General features: G+C 51.7%; 1 protein-coding gene across 1 annotated transcript in view; it reads left to right on the top strand.

The window, feature by feature from the left end:
* The first annotated feature begins 2,437 nt into the window (after positions 1–2,437).
* VWA5B1 (von Willebrand factor A domain containing 5B1) overlaps positions 2,438–18,078 on the top strand; it is a 40,312-nt gene continuing 24,671 nt past the window's right edge. The window contains exons 1-7 of the mRNA XM_045585091.1: positions 2,438–2,600; positions 4,396–4,548; positions 5,746–6,016; positions 9,035–9,180; positions 10,032–10,163; positions 10,803–10,927; positions 14,588–14,764. Of these exons, the coding sequence (XP_045441047.1) occupies positions 2,462–2,600; positions 4,396–4,548; positions 5,746–6,016; positions 9,035–9,180; positions 10,032–10,163; positions 10,803–10,927; positions 14,588–14,764 (1,143 nt within the window). The 5' untranslated portion in view covers positions 2,438–2,461. The remainder of the gene's footprint in view (positions 2,601–4,395; positions 4,549–5,745; positions 6,017–9,034; positions 9,181–10,031; positions 10,164–10,802; positions 10,928–14,587; positions 14,765–18,078) is intronic.

Below are 18,078 nucleotides of genomic sequence, written 5' to 3'. Positions count from 1 at the left end.
CTACTCCATGGCAGGCACTGTGCTGGGTACTTCACACGCTTAATTCAATTTAGCCTTCACGGTGCCCGTGAGATGGAAGCCAGTGGCCCCTGCCCTCACCCAGGTTTATAGATGAGGGACTGGCATCCAGGAATTAAATGTCTCAAGGTGAGTGAGTGAGGCAGTAAGTTATCCACCAGGATTCAAATCTGAGTTTGATTCCAACTAGGCCTGTCTGAAGAACAGCAATCATTTGGGATTTACAAGTTCTAGAGCATTAAGAAACAGTCTTGGGCCGAAACCAGTTTGGCTCCATGGATAGAGCGTCGGCTTGGGGACTGAAGGGTTCCAGGTTCGATTCCGGTCAAGGGCATGTACGTTGGCTGCGGGCATATCCCCAGTAGAGGGTGTGCAGGAGGCAGCTGATAGATGACTCTCTCTCATTGATGTTTCTGGCTCTCTATCTCTCTCCCTTCCTCTCTGTACAAAATCAATAAAATATACTAAAAGAAAGAAAGAAAGAAAGAAAGAAAGAAAGAAAGAAAGAAAGAAAGAAAGAAAGAAAGAAAGAAAGAAACAGTCTTGGCATTTAACATGGGAACCTCCTAGAACCTGTGCAGCACGCTCAGGGCTCAGGCTCAGCACATCATTTCATTCAAAGAAACAACAGTCCGACACCCCACGTCATTCAAAGCTTTCTTTTTGGCTCTTAAAGAATATTGAATGGGACCCAGTTTGTAAATCAGGGCACCTCTTCTAAAGAATCCCCTTTTCTCCCCGGTTCTCCCCATGGCTGCTCAAGGCCTCTAATAGCCCCTCCACCCCCTGACCCTACCCCTCCTTCCTCCCAACCCATTCAGTCCCCTCTCTGTTTTCTCTCTTCCTTCTAGCCTGGCAAGTGTTTAATGGTCAACAAATTTCAGCTGCTCTTACAATTCTTCCCCCCGCTCCACAATCTCCTCTGCAGCTAGATTGTAAGCTCCTTAAGGACATCCCCAGTGGCAAATTTGGGGCCTGGAAGGTAGTCAGTGCTTTTCAATGCTAGACGGATTGATGAAAATATGCATGAATTAGGCCCCAAAGAATTTCAAATTCACCCTTCCCAAGAAGGATGATGTTGTTAAGGGGCCGGTTCTCAGGGCCTTTGCCCTGTATTATCAACATCACTCATCCAAGCACCACTCCCCAGCTGAGGGACGCCCCCCAGGAAGCCTGGCATGTGGACCAGGGGTAGGAGGAGAAGACTGGGTTGGATAAGTTGCCCTTAAGGATAGGGGGCAACACTCCACCCCAAGATGGACTGAACCTTACGTCCAAGTTCACCCCACATCCGGGTGCTCATTGCCTGCAGCTGCATTCCCCAATCAGCATTAGGGCCAGGAGTGAAGCAGGACGAGGGAGGAGGGTGGAAGGGTAGGTGGCTCGAGGTGAGATTCAGGAAATGAACTCCCCCTCTTGTTCTAACCCTGCCAATAGCCAGGCTTTGCTGAGGCCACCAGGACAGAGAACCCCCAGAGAAGGCAGCTGGGGATCCAGCAGCTCTCCTATCTGCTCCTTATCTTCCTGCTGCCATCAGTCAGCCTGCGGGAGATAAGCCAGGCTGAGAGCTGTCTGGGCCTGAGCCACAAAAGAGAACATAATTAAAAAGACACTGCCGGGGGGTGGCAGAGGGGGCAAGGATCCTGGTGGGACCTGAGGGGAGCTGGAGGGAAGAGTTCTGTCTTTGAGAAAAGGCAGAGTAGTCAGCACTCATGGAACAGCCTTGCAAATAGGCCACCAGCCCGTGGTAGCTTCCCCTGCCTCGGAGAAGAAAACCCAGAGAGAGTCTGCCCTCTGACGTATATTCCACATCTTTGTTTGACTTCACCTCCCACTCCACCCCACCCCACAAGGGCAGTGGTCCTCCAGGAGGTCTCAGGGGCCCAACAGAGAATGGATACACCGCCCTAGTAAGTGCTCAGAAATCTTTCATGTTGGAATGAGGACGGTCATCCATTCTCTTATTCCTTCAAGCAGCACTGAGGACACAGTGGGTAGATTTACTGAAATCTGAGGAGGAGGGGTTGATGAGCTATTCCATCCCCTCCTTTTGCAAAGGAAGCATCAGAGACGATGGGGCTGACAGAGGTGGGTCAGGCCAGGAGGACGTTGCCTGCTGGGAGAATTCCAGGCTGGACGGGGCTCTGATGGGCTCCAGCCCTGCCTGGGCACCAGCCCACGGAGCAAATCCAGGCGGGTCCCCTGTCTTCAGGCCTCAGTTTCTCCACTGTGCAATGGGAAGAAGCGGAGTCACTACTTCTCTGCTAGTTTAGCATTCTCGGGGGTCACCAACAGGAAAGTGCTTGGGGAAAGGGAAGAGAATGAGGCTCCAACTGCCTGTGGGGTCTGAAGTGAGAGAACTGGGTTGGTGGTGGAGGGGAGCCGCTCTCACCTCCTGCGCTTCCTGTCTCCCGCAGAACCTGAAGGCTGAGTAGCCAGCAGGATGCCGGGTCTGCTGAACCGGATGACAGGGGCGGCCCTACCCCTTACTGCTTCTGATGTCACCTCCTTCGTCAGTGGTTACGCCCTGGGTCTGACTGCGTCCCTCACCTATGGCAACCTGGAAGCCCAGTCTTTCCAGGGTAAGGACCCCTCCTCCATAGTGAATCCCCACCCCAACAGGGCAGCCGGTGGACATTGGGCAAGGCCTGGGCCCTCTCTGAGTCTCAGTTTCCTCAGCTGTAAAATGGGGATATCATTTCCGCCCAGCAGGCCTCAAAACTGGTAGCAAGTCAGGTCAGGATTTGAGCCCAGGTTTGGGCTCAGCCCTGCCAGCTGGCCCAGTGCTATTTAGGTCCCACAAGGCCCGCCCACCTGCCTCCAATGGCCAGCCTCCCCTTCCTCCGGGAACCTCACGGTGGGAGGGGCCTCGAGACTCAGTGGAAGTCAGAAGTTGCCAGCCCCAGATGTGGCTCTGGTCCCTGTGACTCTGAAAAAGCCACTGTCTTCTCAGAAGCAGGAAGCCCCTTTGCCTGTCCGGCGGGGTGTGGGGAGGAGCAGATGAGGTCTTGAGTGCAGAAGAACAACGTGGAATAAAAACAGCCTGTGGCCGAAGCCGGTTTGGCTCAGTAGTAGAGCGTCGGTCTGGGGACTGAAAGGTCCCAGGTTCGATTCTGGTCAAGGGCATGTACGTTGGTTGCGGGCACATCCCCGGTAGGGGGTGTGCAAGAGGCAGCTGGTCGATGTTTCTCTCTCATCGACGTTTCTAGCTCTCTATCTCTCTCCCTTCCTCTCTGTAAAAAATCAATAAAATATATTTTAAAAAAAAAACAAAAAAAAAACAGCCTGTGAATAGGAGTCATTGGGTAGGGCAGCCAGGACTGTGGACAGATTTCTGCCTGGAGGAGTCATTTGTAAATCAAACGCCTCTCTTTCCACTTCAGGAAGGGAGTTCCCTACTGGGAGGGTGCTGTGCTGGCTTGTCCAGGATAAGGTTCCCTCTCACGCCCAGTTGATCCCCTCTGAAATCGCCTGGCAGACAGTGACCCTGTTGAAGAGATCCTGGAGAGGGTGGCTTAAAAGGGGACCTACTGGGGACCCAGGAGGCTAAATTACTAAATAATTTGGGGACAGTCCCTTGGCTTTCTACATGCAAAAAGACCAAGTCCCCCATTTTATGGATGAGAAAACTGAGGTGTAGGGGGAGGGGAAGCAGGGGTGCTGCCCCCCGTGTTGGTGGGCAGATTAAATGAGATACAACCTTGATCTTCCCTGTGGTCCCCATGCCATGGATCCATGGCAGATCTAGGCCCCACCCCAGAACTACTGAGTGAAAATCTGCATTTTTACAAGACATACCTCCCCACCCATGACTTGTGTGCTCTTAAAGGCTGAGAAGCACCAAGGTATAAAAATGTGGGCACGTAGCTTCATAAATGGCTATTTTTTCCATTTTCATGATGACCCTACACGTTGGGCTGTATTATCCCCATTTTACAGATGGGGCTGTGAGGCTTAGAGAAACTGAACATCTTGTCCAAGGCCACCAGGCTAGGAGAGGCAGCAGGGCCCAGATTCAAACCCTGTTTACTTCCTCCCACGCCCCAGCTCCTGGAAGCCAAGAATCGCAAACTCACCACGCACATGTGTGTCATTTGGCCCACACAACAGGTCACATAAAATCCAGATTCTTACTCTCTCTCCAAAAGTCAGAAGCCCCGGCCACCTTGGCCTCACATGCCTGCGGAGCAAGAGTTGGCTGGGACAGGGGAGCTGCTGTCCCTTTTCCAGGAGCCCTGTGCTCACAGAGTGCCGGGCCTGAGTGCAGAGCCAGCCCTGAGGCCCCAGCCCAAGTCCTCCCTGGCACCCTCTAAATGGCAGTGAGCACCAACCTAGGCTTGGGTTCCTTACCCATGACGCTTGGTCCTGCCCCGGCAGGCCTCTTCGTGTACCCGCTGGATGAGTACACTACGGTGATTGGCTTCGAGGCAGTCATTGCTGACCGGGTTGTAACGGTACAAATCAAGGACAAAGCCAAGATGGAGGGTGGCCACTTCAATGCCACCCACCTTCGAAACACAACTGTCACAGGTAAGGAGGCCAAAAGGGCTGTGGCTGGATCTGGGCCCGGCAGAAGTCTCGGGCAGGCTGAAAGGGTAGCAATGGCATAGGGCAGAGAGAGCATTAAAGTAGGAGTCAGGAATCCCATGTGTCACTGACCCTCTCCTTACTATCTGTAAACAGAGGCAATCTCCCCTCTTCTTGTCTAGAAAGCATGGTGAGGACCAGAGGATTCAACAGCAGGCTTTACAGAACAGAACAGCATGTCATTTAAGCTCAGAGGTTGTGGAATGAGTCACACCAGGGTTTGACTCCCTGTTCTGGTCCTTGCAAGTGGTGTGAGCTCAGATAAAAAATAAAAAATTATCCATAAAATGAAGCTAATACTTATACACACCAAAGCTCAACAGAGAGCATGTATGCAGAGGATAGACTAAGTAGTCAAATTGCTGTTGGGTATGCTGAGGCTCAGAGAGGGTCAGGGACTGGTCCAAGCCCATCATAGATGTCTCCCATTCCTTCCCTGCTTTGCTCCCCTCCACATGTTTGAGACAAGGCTAGAATCCAGACCAAGTATCATATGATGTAAGAGATCATTACTATTGGATCTATGATTGAAGTGATGTTTGTTCATCTGATCATTAAGACATTCAAGAATATTTTAATGAGCACTTACCATGTGCAAGATGCAAACTTTGGAAGGATAGCTAGGATGTGCCTACCAGTGGCCATGAGAGCAGGTGGGAGGTGGCTGTGCCCAAAGAGGTCTGGATAATGTCAGAGGAGGGAACGAGGGGTACGAACTGGGGGCCAGGGAGGTAGGGGTTCCTGGAGGGGTTGATAGTTGGGCCAGACTGGAGAAGTAGGGGGGGGGGGGGGGCTTACAACTGAAAGGACAGAGCAAGAGCAGAAGCACGGATCCCAGGTGGGGTATGCGTGGATGTGATTTCTGTGGGGATGTAGAGTCTGCGGCTGGAGACGAGACCCTCTGAGGGGGTTTTGTGTCCAAGGCTCCCAATCCCAGCGGGGTACAAGTACACAGGCCTGGTGTCAGACCCATGCAGGTTCAGATCCCGGTTCAATGAGTTAGTAATTTGCTGAAGAACTTGGCCAAGTCACACCCCTACGCTGAGCCTGTTTCCCATCAGCAAAATGGGCTGCTCAGACCTACCGTAGGGGGCGGTAGCGATAATGTATGCAGTGGCTGATCCCAGGCCTGGCGCTTAGGTAACATCCTGGGAGAGGGGGTTTCCGCCGGCACTCCTCCCTGCCCCCTGGGAAAGGTGGCATTGGATGAGGATTTGGAGCGGATCCTCTTCGTGGTCAACCTGGGGTCCATCGCCCCGATGGAGAATGTCAAGGTCTTCATCAGCACCTCCTCAGAGCTCCCAACGCTGCCCAGCGGGGCCATGCGGGTCCTGCTGCCTGCTATCTGCGCCCCGACAGTGCCCCAGTTCTGCACAGAGAGCGGTGACACCTCCAGCCAACAAGCCCAAGGGTAAGGACCCTGCTGGGACAAGGGCACACGGACCAGAGTCTCAGGTGGGCAGCGGGGAGTCTGTCAGGTGAAGGCAGGGCGTGGAGGGCGGTGGAGATGGAGCTGAAGGTGAGGCTCAGCGCTAGAGGCCACCCCGTTCAGTCCTCAGAGGCCACCCCCGGGACAATGGCTCCTGCCCGCTCACTCTTAGAGCATCGGGATCTTCCTGATTTCGTGGAATGACCCTGGCCAGATGTTCTGGAATGTGGACACTTTGGGATTAGAATTTCCAGGCTTTATTTCTTTCACGCACTTAAGGCACTGAGTTGAGTGTTAGGGATCCAAGATCATCACAGATCCTGCCTTTCTAGAACTTGGTGAGAGAGATCATTATCCAATGGATAACACCACTACTGGGGAACCACTGGTGCACTTGCATGCATAGTTAATTATGTGAAAAGTACAAGGAAAGAGACATTCATTGGGCTAAGACTATAAAAGAGGGACCCACCCTAGCTGGTTTGGCTCAGTGGACAGAAGGGTCTGTGGACTGAAGGGTCCCGAGTTTGATTCTGGTCAAGGGCATGTACCTCGGTTGCAGGCTCCTCCCTGGCCCAAGCCCTGGTTGGGACACATACAGGAGGCAACCAATCGTCGTGTTCCTCTCACATCAATATTTATCTCTGTCTTTCCCTCTCTCTTCTTCTCTCTCTAAAAATCAATGGGAAAATATCCTCAGGTGAGGATTAAAATAGATAGATAGATAGATAGATAGATAGATAGATAGATAGATAGATAAAAGAGAGACCCAACCCATGGGTCCTGGGCCAGGCCAAGCTTCTCTGAGGAGTGATATTTCAGCTGAGACCTGGAGGGTGAGGGGGATGTAGATTGAGCACTCCTGCAGGGGAAAACAGCAGAGGAAAAGGCCCTGAGGCAGCGGGCTTGGTGTGTGTGAGGAGGCAGGCAGGCTAGTATAGCTATAGCAGGTGGGAGAGAGGAGAGTGGTCAGAGGACTGGCATGTAGTCAGATCGTGAAGGACCTTGAAGCCGAGGGTGAGAACACTTATGTCACAGCAGAGAAGCTCTAGGCTGAAACTCCAGCCTCAGCCCAGGGGACACCAGGTTGTACGTTACCTTTATAAGTACTGCCATAGGCACTAAGCTTTGTGCATTTGAGAGGCAGGACCCGGCAGAGGTCAAGGAACTTTGGCAGGTCAAGGAACAAGAGGCCCCAGAGGTGGCCCCAGGAAGCCTGTTCCTGCCCATCTCAGCAGGTAGAGTGAGCAGAGGTGCTCGTGGGCGAGGCCTGCATCAAATCCCGATGAGCCTCAAAGTTGCTCAGAGAGAGACAAATAGCTAACACCCAGCGTTGGAGAGGATGAGGCGAGAAGGAGACGTGTGCGGTGCTGGTGAAAGTGGAATCTGGAGCAGCACCATGGAGAGCAGACTTGGAGTACTCGGTGTGTGCCCTTTGACCCAGGGATCCCAGAGAAATCCTTTCATAGTTCAAAAAGGGGACTCAGATGAGGGTCCTCATGGTGGTGGTGCCCATGGACATGAGGTGGAGGCAGGAGCAAATAAGTACAATATAAAGTACTCACACGATACAACGTGTGCCCTGATGTATCTGACAGGTACCAGGTCGGCAGCAATGACTTTGGTTGACACACTTGTACAGAGTGAAACAGTTTTGAGTGAAAAAAAGGGAAGTAATGGCCCAGCCGGTCTGGCTCAGTGGAATGAATGCCGTCCCATGGACCAAGAGGTCCCGGGTTTGATTCCTGGTCAGAGCCCATGCCCAGTTTGCTGGCTCGATCACCTGTAGGGGGTGTGCAGGAGGCAGCTGATGGATGTGTCTCTCTCCTGGATATTTCTCTCTCTCTCTCTCCCTCTCCCTTCCTCTCTATCTAAAAATCAATAAAAACATATTTTTTTTAAAAATTAAATAATAATGGAAGTAATGAGTGAGATTCATAATAGAATATAATCTTTTCAGTTTAAAGTGCATTCACATCCAAATGCTACCATGTATATGTGCCCTTAAGGACATACATCAAAGACCTTAGAGGCTGTGCCCATGGGGAGAACAGGAGAGGGACCAGGATCACAGACAGGGTGAGAGATGATACAGAAAGAGAGCCAGAAACTTGAGCGCTCAGCAGACGCTCATGAAAAACAACAATGTCATTATTACCCCATTTAATGGATGAGAAAACCAAGGCTTATTCGAGGGCTCCAAGCTCCCAGACACAGAGCAGGGGTTGGAGAAGGGCTGTGATATAGTCAGACAGGAGCCAGACAGACTGGTGAGGATGCTCACTGTGAAGTCCTGAGTGTGGGAATGTTGGGGCTAGTTGCCTCATCTTGCTGAGCCTCCGCTTCCCCCTGTGGGAGATGGGAAGAGGGGGGCCAAGAGGCTTTTTCCAGAGGATTCTGGTAAGAGCAATGTGGAGCTCTGAGCCTGGCCCCTCGCCCAGCCCTCCAGGGTAGGGGTGTCGAATTCAATCAGAGAAGGGGCCAAAATCTAAAATCCAGCCTAAATCGCGGGCCGAATGGTTTACTGAACAGTCATAAACTGTCATTGTGATGGAAACGCAGCGGAGTGCAGTGATGACAGCGCGGTGCGGGCCACATTGCAAGGCCTGGCGGGACGGATTTGGCCCGCGGGCCTTGTGTTTGACACATGTGCTCCAGGGTCTCGGTGCCTGTGTCTGAATGCAGGCTCTCTCAGGATCAGGTTGAATGGGAGAGTAAGGGTCTGGGCTGGGAGGAAGCTCCTCAGCCCCCTTTCGGGCTGGGCTGCAGGGGAGCGCGGCTGCCTGAGACTCACTGTCCTCTCGATGTCCTCTCACAATGCACTCCCCTCCCCTTCTGCCTTGGTCCTGGCTGCGGTCTTTCTCCTCCTCCTCCTCCTTCTGCTCCTCCTCCTCCCCCTCCTCCTCCTCATCCTCCTCCTCCTCCTCCTTCTCCTTTTCTTCCTCCTCTTCCTCCTCCTTTTCTTTCTCCTCTTCCTCCTCCTTTCCGTCCCCTTCCCAGCAAAGACAGGCATTGCTTCGGCGGCCAGGCCCTGGACTCCTGTAACAAGCTGTGCCTGGCAACTCTTCTGGACATGGATGTGTCCAACCCCATGGAATACGAGTTCAACTTCCAGCTGGAGATCCGTGGGCCCTGCCTGCTCGCAGGTGAGAGGGAGCTGCCCAGGCCCAGGTGGGCGCCAGGATGACGTGAGGCCCAGGCTGGTGAGGGCTTCAGGCCCAAAGCTGCCCAGGACAGAGAGTGAGGGGAGGGTGGGAAATGTGACAGCCTGGATGGAGGACATCATACTGTATGGGTTCCCATTTCCTGCTCCTCAGCATACAGCCAAAGACGGGCCCCTCCCAATGAGCCTTCAAGGCTGTCCACCCACCGCCATGGCTTCCTGGGGATGTACATGGTCCCCTCCCCGCAGTTCAGCCCTGAGGCATTCATTAGAGTTGCTTCCTGCTTCTCAGCTTGCACAGCGGAATCACCAGGGACCTTCCAGAATCCTGCCACCCATCTCCCGCCCGAGCTTCGGGGGCCCTTGGTCTGGGCCATGTCTTGGGTTTTGGCTATTTAGAAGGCCCCAGGCCGTTCCAACATGCAGCCAGAGTCGGGAGCCATCGTTCCCAACTCTGAGTTCCCAACTCTGAGACAATTTCCCTCTCCAACCCACTCAAGGCTATAGGATGCGGTTTTTTTGTCAACAAGTATAATATGTTATCAGAGCAGCATGACATCCAGCCTGAGAGGTGTTTATGGCGTGCCCACCGATCGAGCGCTGAGCATCTTCTATCTTTATGCGCCTCCATGAGAGGCAATTTCTTTGACTCCCCGCCACTGGGTCCCCACTTTGCAGATGGGGAAACTGAGGAGACCTGTCCATGGCTACCCAGCAGGTCAGGCGCCCCTCATGGACAGGAGTGTCACCTCTGGCTTGCATCTTAGTGTCCCCCACAAAGGCCCTGTCTCTCTCAGGGCTCCTGAGCCTAGCCCACCCTTCTGTGCCACGCAGGGGTGGAGAGTCCCACCCACGAGATTCGAGCTGACGCCGCCCCGTCCGCACGCTCGGCCAAGAGCATAATCATCACCTTGGCCAACAGGCATACCTTCGACCGGCCCGTGGAGATCCTCATCCACCCCAGCGGTATCGTGCTTCGGGGGGTGGGGGGGGGGACCCCGGGAAGCCTGTGGGAGGGAGGAGGTGCTGAGCCCATGGGGTACAGACAGGTAGCCTCTTGCCCAGAGGTCAGCCAGGGAAAGGGTAGGGCTGCGTGGCAGAGGAGAGGAGACCAGTCTCCTAGGAAACTTGGCTCCAGCTGGTGGAATTGAGTGTCTTCTGCCCCAGTCCTAGCCCCAGAGGCCCCAGGGTCCCGTGCACCTACTGGGCACTTTGTCCGCAGGCCAGCGGAGCAGAGGATCTTTGAAACCCAAGCTCAGGGAAGCTCTGGCAGCTCTGATCTCTCAGGGAACAACTCTTCTGTCTCTAAGAATTCATTAGAGTGTCAGGGCCTGAAAATATCATAGCAGCCAGTCCCTCTCTCATTTTACAGATGGGTAAACTGAGTCCCAGAGAGGGGCCAGGAGTCAGCCATGGCCACCAGGCACTTCTGCCTCCCAGCTGAGGAGTCTTCCTGTGGCCCCACCCTGCTTCGGGCAGCCAGGGCTTCTGTACCCCTCTTCCATCTAAGAGCCCTCCCCACTATGAGGATTCGCCCCTAAGCCGAGGCCCCTGGCATCACCCTCACACCTGGGCACGTGCCAAGAGTTGATCTTATCCCTGCAGAGCCCCACATGCCACACGTCCTGACGGAGAAAGGGGACATGACTGTGGGAGAATTTGAGCAGCACCTGAAGGGAAGAGCAGATTTCATTAGAGGGATGAAGAAGGACTGCAGTGCAGAGCGCAAGGTGAGGGTGGCTGAGGGAGAGGGCCAAGGGTGGCAGAGCCAGGGTGGCCCTGGGGACTGGGACTTCACTGAGGAGAATGAGCTGGGGCAGGGACCTGCCTAAGGTCACGCAGGGACTTCACTGAGGAGAATGAGCTGGGGCAGGGACCTACCTAAGGTCACGCAGCAGGTTGGTGGCAGGTCCTCGTCAGTGTTTCCCTTGGTGGTCGGGGGGGGGGGGGAAGGTTAGAGGGACAGCAAAGGGCCAGGGCACTGCAGGGCAGAGGCAAATGGCTCTCAGAGGTAGCAGTCACCCAATGCTGTCTTCACGCTGCCTGCCAGGACACTGTCTAGTGCCTAAGCCAGGTACATAAGGTACCAAGTTACCTAAGCCAGGTAAAATTCTCAGCTGGTGCTTCTCCATGTATTACCCTTCCCCCCCACCCCCCCACCCACCCAGGGGCACCCTACAGCTGGCGCACTCCCAGCTCTTTCTTTACTCCTGGGCCTCTGTTTTCCCACCTGTTGAATGGGTCTCTTGCTGTTCCTTCCTCTGGGTCCTTGGTGGCTATTACATAGACAGTAAAGACAGGGAAGGGAAAGCCTAACAAAGATTGTGCCCTTCTGCCTGTCCTCTCCTCCACGAAGCTGAAGCACCAGAGACCCTATGCTGAGGGGTTGCATGGGGAAGAAATGCTAAGAGGCTCAGCGGATGGCCACAAATTGTACCGGGCATTGCCTCCTGTTCGTGACCCTACACACCAAGCTGGGTCCTCAAGGCCAAGATACCTTTAAGAATGGCGACCCACTTCTTTTTATTCTCTTGGCTTATTTGATGAAAAAAACTGGGGTTTAGCACCCCAAAGTAACTATAAGCTGGGGAATGGGGAAGACCATTCTCTTGGGATTTGACTTTAATGGCATCGAAGCTAAGGACTTAGACTCAATCCGCAGGGCAATGATGCTGGATTTAGGCTGGCAGAGGATGAGGCAACGGAAGAGCATACAGAAACACATGTAGGCAGCTTACTGCTCACCCCGACTGTTAGAGGTCCCTCTGGAAGCACCTGCCTGGTGGGAGTGGAAAGGATGACAAAGGGAAGGTGTAGTTGGCTCAGTGCCCATCACATCACTGCCCTGTTAGCGATCCCACTGGAAACACCTCTCGCAGAAGTGCCCCCTCACCCAGATGAGTCAGTAGGGAGAAGAGGCTGAGCCAGGTCCTCAGAGTGGGGGTGGCAATGCTAGCTGTGCACTAAGCTCCGAGAACTTCAGCAGGTGGACAGCGTGGTTGGAGGGAGCCATGGGCCTCCCCGGCTGGGGCTGGGTCCCCTGCCTACCAAACCTTAAATCAATTAGCTCTGGGACCACTGAAGCGAATGAGAATTCCTTTGCCACCTTGGGTTGGTTATGCAAATACCCTGTAGTCTCATGAGCTCCAGGAATGACAGCCACCAGCCTAAAGCTGCTACAAAATGATGAGTTTATTATAATTAGATAATGGCATCTTGAGGAGCCATTAGAGAATCCTGAGCCAGGGCCCCCGCGCTCTGAGAGGCTGATGTGGCTGTTACTGCCTTGGGCTCTGTCATCGAAAGAGCCAGGCTGGTCGTGGTTCTGGCAAGGGAGCTCCACGCAGGACAGAGAACGTGATCCTTTGCCAAGGAGGGAGGCGGGCAGCCAGAAGGCAAATGTCAATCAGGAAGAGTGGGAGGGACCAGCTGTCAAAACTGTGATTTAGCAAAGAGGGAGAATATGGCACAGAAAGATAACCATGTAGGAAAGATGGCGATGCAGTGAGAAGCAGAAACAAATAGAGAAAAGAAAAAAGAAAAAAGAAAAACTTGCACACACAGGTCAGTGGTAGACAGACCCAGATTCATTCTCTCATTTATTCAGTCAACAAACACCATGTGTCCAATAGATGTCAGGCTCCATTCTAGGCATGGGAGAGGCCACACTGAAAAATGACACATCCTTGTCCTCATGGAGCTTACCTTCTAGCACAGGAAGAGAGACAAGAAGTAACCAAATGAGCACAGTCAATTTGGAGAGGGCTGGGGACCAGGAGAAAAATAAAACATGATGGTGTGGGAATGAGTGGCAAGCACTGGCTGCTGCTCATCTAGAAAAAGCCTGCCTGAGAATGAGACCTGATGGACAGTGAAGATCGGGAAGCAGGATAGTGGTGGCACGTTTGGGAAACAGGCAGCTGTATGAGTGAAATGGGGGTAGTGGGCGAAGATGAGATGGACAGGTGGGCTGGTCAGGCCTTGGGGGCTTCATAAGCCATGGCACAGGGTATGAGAGGAAGCCATTGCTTAGGCAAGAGAATGGAGAGAATGATCTCGCTGCCTGCTCTACATAGAATGGACTACCGGGAAGTAAAAGTGGAGGAAAGGGACCAGTAAGAGGCAATGGCAAGGGCCCAGGCAAGAGATAATGGTGTCCTGAACTTGGATGGTGGCAGTGGAGACAGAAAAGGACACGCATTCAGAGTGTGTTTTAGCCCCAGAACTTGCAATCCTTTGCTGAAGGAGCGAGAAAGGAAGCAACAACAACTTCGCCATCTTTAGTTTGAACACCTGATGGGTGATGGTGTCATTACTGAGTTGGGGAAGGGATTCAAAGAGACCAAAACTGAAAAACAGACACAAAGGGACATGTCCACCCAAAGGCAGCCAGATCAAGAGACAGAGAGAGGCAGCCAGAATGGAGCGAGAGGGAGGAAATGGATTTTGGTACAGAGTGAGTGGGAGCGGCCAGGAGGAAGGCTCAGAACTGTGTCAGCCAAGAGAACTCACGAAAAGGTCAAGAACTAGGGTGCTGTTCTCCCTTTGTTTACCAAGCCCACCTCTGCACCAAGCTCTGTATTAAGCCCTAGAGATAAAGAAGCAGCTCAGGCTTGACCTACCTTCAAGTAACATACAAGCTAGAAGGGAGGCAGAGATACGAGCACAAAGCTGCATGTGGGCAATGCCTGAGCCCATGACAAACCACAACAGGGATGATGGCTACCATTTAGCCAATGACTACCAGGCAGCGGGCCTCACAAGCATTGCGTTTATTTGTAGAACTTGGCGAGGCATGTACTCTTGTCCTTAGTACATAGAGAAGGAAACCAAATCATTGAGGACACCTGGAAGATGAGGGCAGGCTTTCCAAAAAGTAAAATTTTAGAGAAAGAGTAGAAAGTTATCAGTGGGAGAGAATCAGTAAACCAGAGAAACCAAGGTCACAGCCAAGGTAAGCCAGAAAGAAGCTCAGACACTGAGGGTGAAAGAGAAAGAAACTGCTACTCAATCGAAGACCTGCACCTGTGCCGGGACCTCCCATCTGTGTGCCAGCTCAGTTCGTCCTCAAAACCACCTAGAGAAGGGAACATTATGTGCCTCGTTTTTAAAATTGAAGAAACAGGCCCAGAGAAGGGACTTATTCAAGATCACACAGCTAGACGGTGACAGAGCTGGGATTCAAACCCAGGTCTTCTGCCTCCAAAGTCCGGGCTTGCTGTTGTAACCAGTGGAAAGCTAGCAAGTAGAGAGCCAGGTGCGGTCAACCTGAAAGTCTCTCATGCAGAGTGTGAGCGGGATCTTGACAATACTTGGTGAGTAATGGGAGACCACGTGAGTAGCACTGGACCCTTTGAATACCAAGTGAGAGGTTTTCCTTTCTCCTCCAGACAGAAATCATCCGGAAACGCCTCCACAAGGACATTCCCCACCATTCTGTCATCATGCTCAACTTCTGTCCTGACCTCCAGTCGGTGCAGCCAAACCTGAGGAAGACTCATGGCGAGTTTATCTTCCTCGTGGACAGGAGCAGCAGCATGAGTGGGACCAGTATCCACTGTGTCAAGGTACCTGTTAGGGGACCCCCTCCCCAGGGTCTTGTGCTCCAGGGTAAATCAGTGATGCTCCCCCAAACCAAGTTCATCAGCACTTTTGGTTCCATGAAGCCCCCTTCCACACCTGAACCACCTTTCTAAATGGCTCTCCATGTCTAAAAGAAGCAACAACTTTTTTAAAATCAGTTTGAACAGAGACACCCAAACTCAATGTGCTCCAGAAAGAAAACCCTGAAGTGGTATGAGCAGAGGCAGAACTATTGTCCACTTACAAGGGATGAAGTTATCAACTTCTTCCCTTGACATTCTACAACCTTTGCTGAGTGATGCTCAGGCTAACAGCCCTCAGTAGGTACTAAGTGGACAAGGGTGCAGCTGGGTGTTGAATTCAGCTATAATCCCGAAGTTAGTGCTGTGGTCTCCATTTGCCAGAGTGGAAAGCCCATCCTGAGAGTTTCAATAACCTACCCAAGGTCACACAGCCAGTGCGGTTTAATACCAAACCCATGTCTGTCTGTCCCTACGACCTGGCATCAGAAATTCACTGGAGATGGCCCCTATCATCAAATAATGTGTAGAACCCAGTAGAAGAAGAAAAAAAAAAAAGCTTTTTTTTTTTTCCCTCTCAAAATGCCTAATACGGGCAAAATTTTGTGGTTGGCTATCTGAAAAGACAGCAGGTTATAAACTCCGTGTCTGCCCTCTAAGCAGTCATGTATGGAGCATGATCTCGCTTCTGTGGAGACTTCCGATGAGTGCGATGAGTGAGGAAGACGGAGTAATGACCTTTCCCCCAAAGTCCAGAGACATTTCATCTCCCTCAGGAGATTATTTTCCTCTGTTTTGGCCTTATCCCCCTCTCCCTTGTATTTCTAGTTGTGCAGGTCTGTCTCATTTGGAGTTATGGGAAACTCATTAAGGGAGAGGACCAGATCTTGGCTCATCTATCTCTCCCCATGGGGCCTTGCTCTATATTTAGGCATAAAAAGCGCCCAGTCATGGTTCATTGAACTGGGTAAAGGATCACAGTTCAAAAAAACAAGGCATGAGGGAAGTAGCAGGGAGGGGGCTCAGTTGTCACCTGAAATTTCACTTCTTTCCCACTTTGTGCCTATCTTGTTCCCAAGGCAACAGGATAAGCAAGGAGAGGAAAGGTTAGGTGGGATCTGTGAGGCCAGCTAACTCTTCAGTCATGCTCTGACTGGGCTTTGTCTTGAAGCATGAGAGAGCATCCTACATGGGACCCTGTTTGAGGCTTCTTGACAATGGGATGGAGGACTGGTTGGGACCTTCTCCCAGCCCCTGACCGCCATCAAAAACAAATGCTGGAATAGGGAGCTGTCCACGTGCTGGAGTGCTGAAGCACAGTCTAGTCTCATGTGTATCCCATTCCACAGCTGGACCAATTTGTAAGATGTCTCCACAGTTACTCTAAGTATCATGGGATCATGAAACATCCCTTCGAGAGCATTTAATCCACCTTCCCTGCTTATTTCCGGGAAACTGAATCCCCAAAAGGCTGTTTTTCCCAACATCACAGTGCTAGTGAGGGAGCCTAAGTTTTCCATATCCTGGCTCAGTGCTCGTTTGCCTCACCTTTCTGATAGGGAATTATACATACTCCCCTTCAAGAAAAGCTCTCTTTTCTGATTATGTCTTTTCTGCCGCATGACTTAGTAAAAGAGAAATGCCTGAATTCCAGGATCCAGTCTGCCACTGGCTGGCTATGTGGCTTTGGACCAATTGGTTCTCAACTCTGGGCTTCATTTATACTGTCTGTAAAATGAGAAGGGAGGATTAATACAGGGAGGACAAACATATGTCCTATATCCCTTTGTTCTCTTCTCCCAAGCCCAGGCAGACATCAACAATTGACCATGACATTCTTTACCACGCTGAGTCTGGACTCAGTCTCTATATGTTTCTCATCAAGGGGCTCCAGGCCATTACCACCAGTTGAATGGAGTTGGTTCATGAGTGGAAATCCACTTCCTGCACTAAAGACCTTTCCAACCTTGACATTCCAGAATTCTCTGATGGCGACTTCCTCCAGGACTGCTCCTCTCAGAGTTCCTCCCCCCTTGGAATCTTTCTTGCTTGCTTTTCCAGCTCAGCTCCCTGGCCTCAAGGTCACCTTTCACAAATGGCTTTGCATCAGCACAATCCATTCTGCTACATGCGCCTGCCCCTTTTAGAAAAAGACATAGGAAATTACTCAGGCCACAAACCCCTCCCCCCATTGATAATGAGGTCATTGGGGGTTGCTTGCATCATTAACTGTGGCCCATTATGTTGAAGTTTTAGGGAAAAAACTGGAGTTAGGGAGGTAGGAGAGAACAGAAATCCAAGCAGCCACGCGGAAGGGGAAAGTTCAACCAATTTAATTTCCTGCAGCTGGTCTCATTCTTCAGCTGCCACTTGCTGCCAAAAACACGGCTTTGAAAAGTCTAATAGGTGTGAGCCGAGGCAATCTGTATGGATCAGCAACGACTCTTGCTAGCAGGAATATACACTGGTGGCTAATGAAAAAGTAAGCAGATCTGGACTTCTTTCACAGAAAAATAAAATATATTGACACAAGCAACAAAGAGAACATTAATGTTAATGTTTACAGAGGGGGTGGGAGAGGGGCTGCAGGTCCGTATGGTGTGGAAGTTGCCAGGATCCACTTACAGCTGTTTACTTCTAAATTCTGGGGTGGAACAGCTTGTTTCCCTGAAGCCATGCTGAGATTCCCTGGGCTGCCATCAATAAACTATATGGGTGTGAGGCAGAGCCCTCCCCCCAATTCCTGAGTTCTGTGCCAAGGCAAAGCCAACATGAATGAAGATTTCAGAGCTGTGTTGTTGTTTTTTAAAGCTTCACTTTGTAAAGATTTTTTTTAAATGTTTAAATTGATTTCTAGAGAGAGGAAGGGAGAAAGAGGGAGAGAAAAAAAACAACAACACATGGATGTGAGAGAGAAACATTGTTCAGCTTCCTTCTGCATGCTCCCTCCTGGGGATCAAGCCCCCAACCCAGACATGTGCCCTGGCCAAGAATCCATCCAGCAACCCTTTGGTAAACAGGATGATGTCCAACCAACTGAGCCACACTGACCAGGCTAAGAGCTGTGTTTTGACAGCTTTGGCCCTATCTTTAGGTTTTGTCATCCAGTACAATTCCTAAATGCTCTAGGCCTCAGTTTTTTTCTCTGTGAAACAGAGGCATTAATACTAATATGCATCTTGTTGTGTAGATAATAATAACCATTTGCTAATGGATTACTATGTGCCAGGCTGAGACTCAGAGGAATGACATAACTAGCCCAAGGTGAAGTTAGCAAT

This window comes from Pipistrellus kuhlii, unplaced genomic scaffold (genome assembly GCF_014108245.1).
Source record: "Pipistrellus kuhlii isolate mPipKuh1 unplaced genomic scaffold, mPipKuh1.p scaffold_m20_p_2, whole genome shotgun sequence".
Taxonomy (NCBI): Eukaryota; Metazoa; Chordata; class Mammalia; order Chiroptera; family Vespertilionidae; genus Pipistrellus; species Pipistrellus kuhlii.
This window is presented reverse-complemented; position numbering and strand designations above follow the sequence as displayed.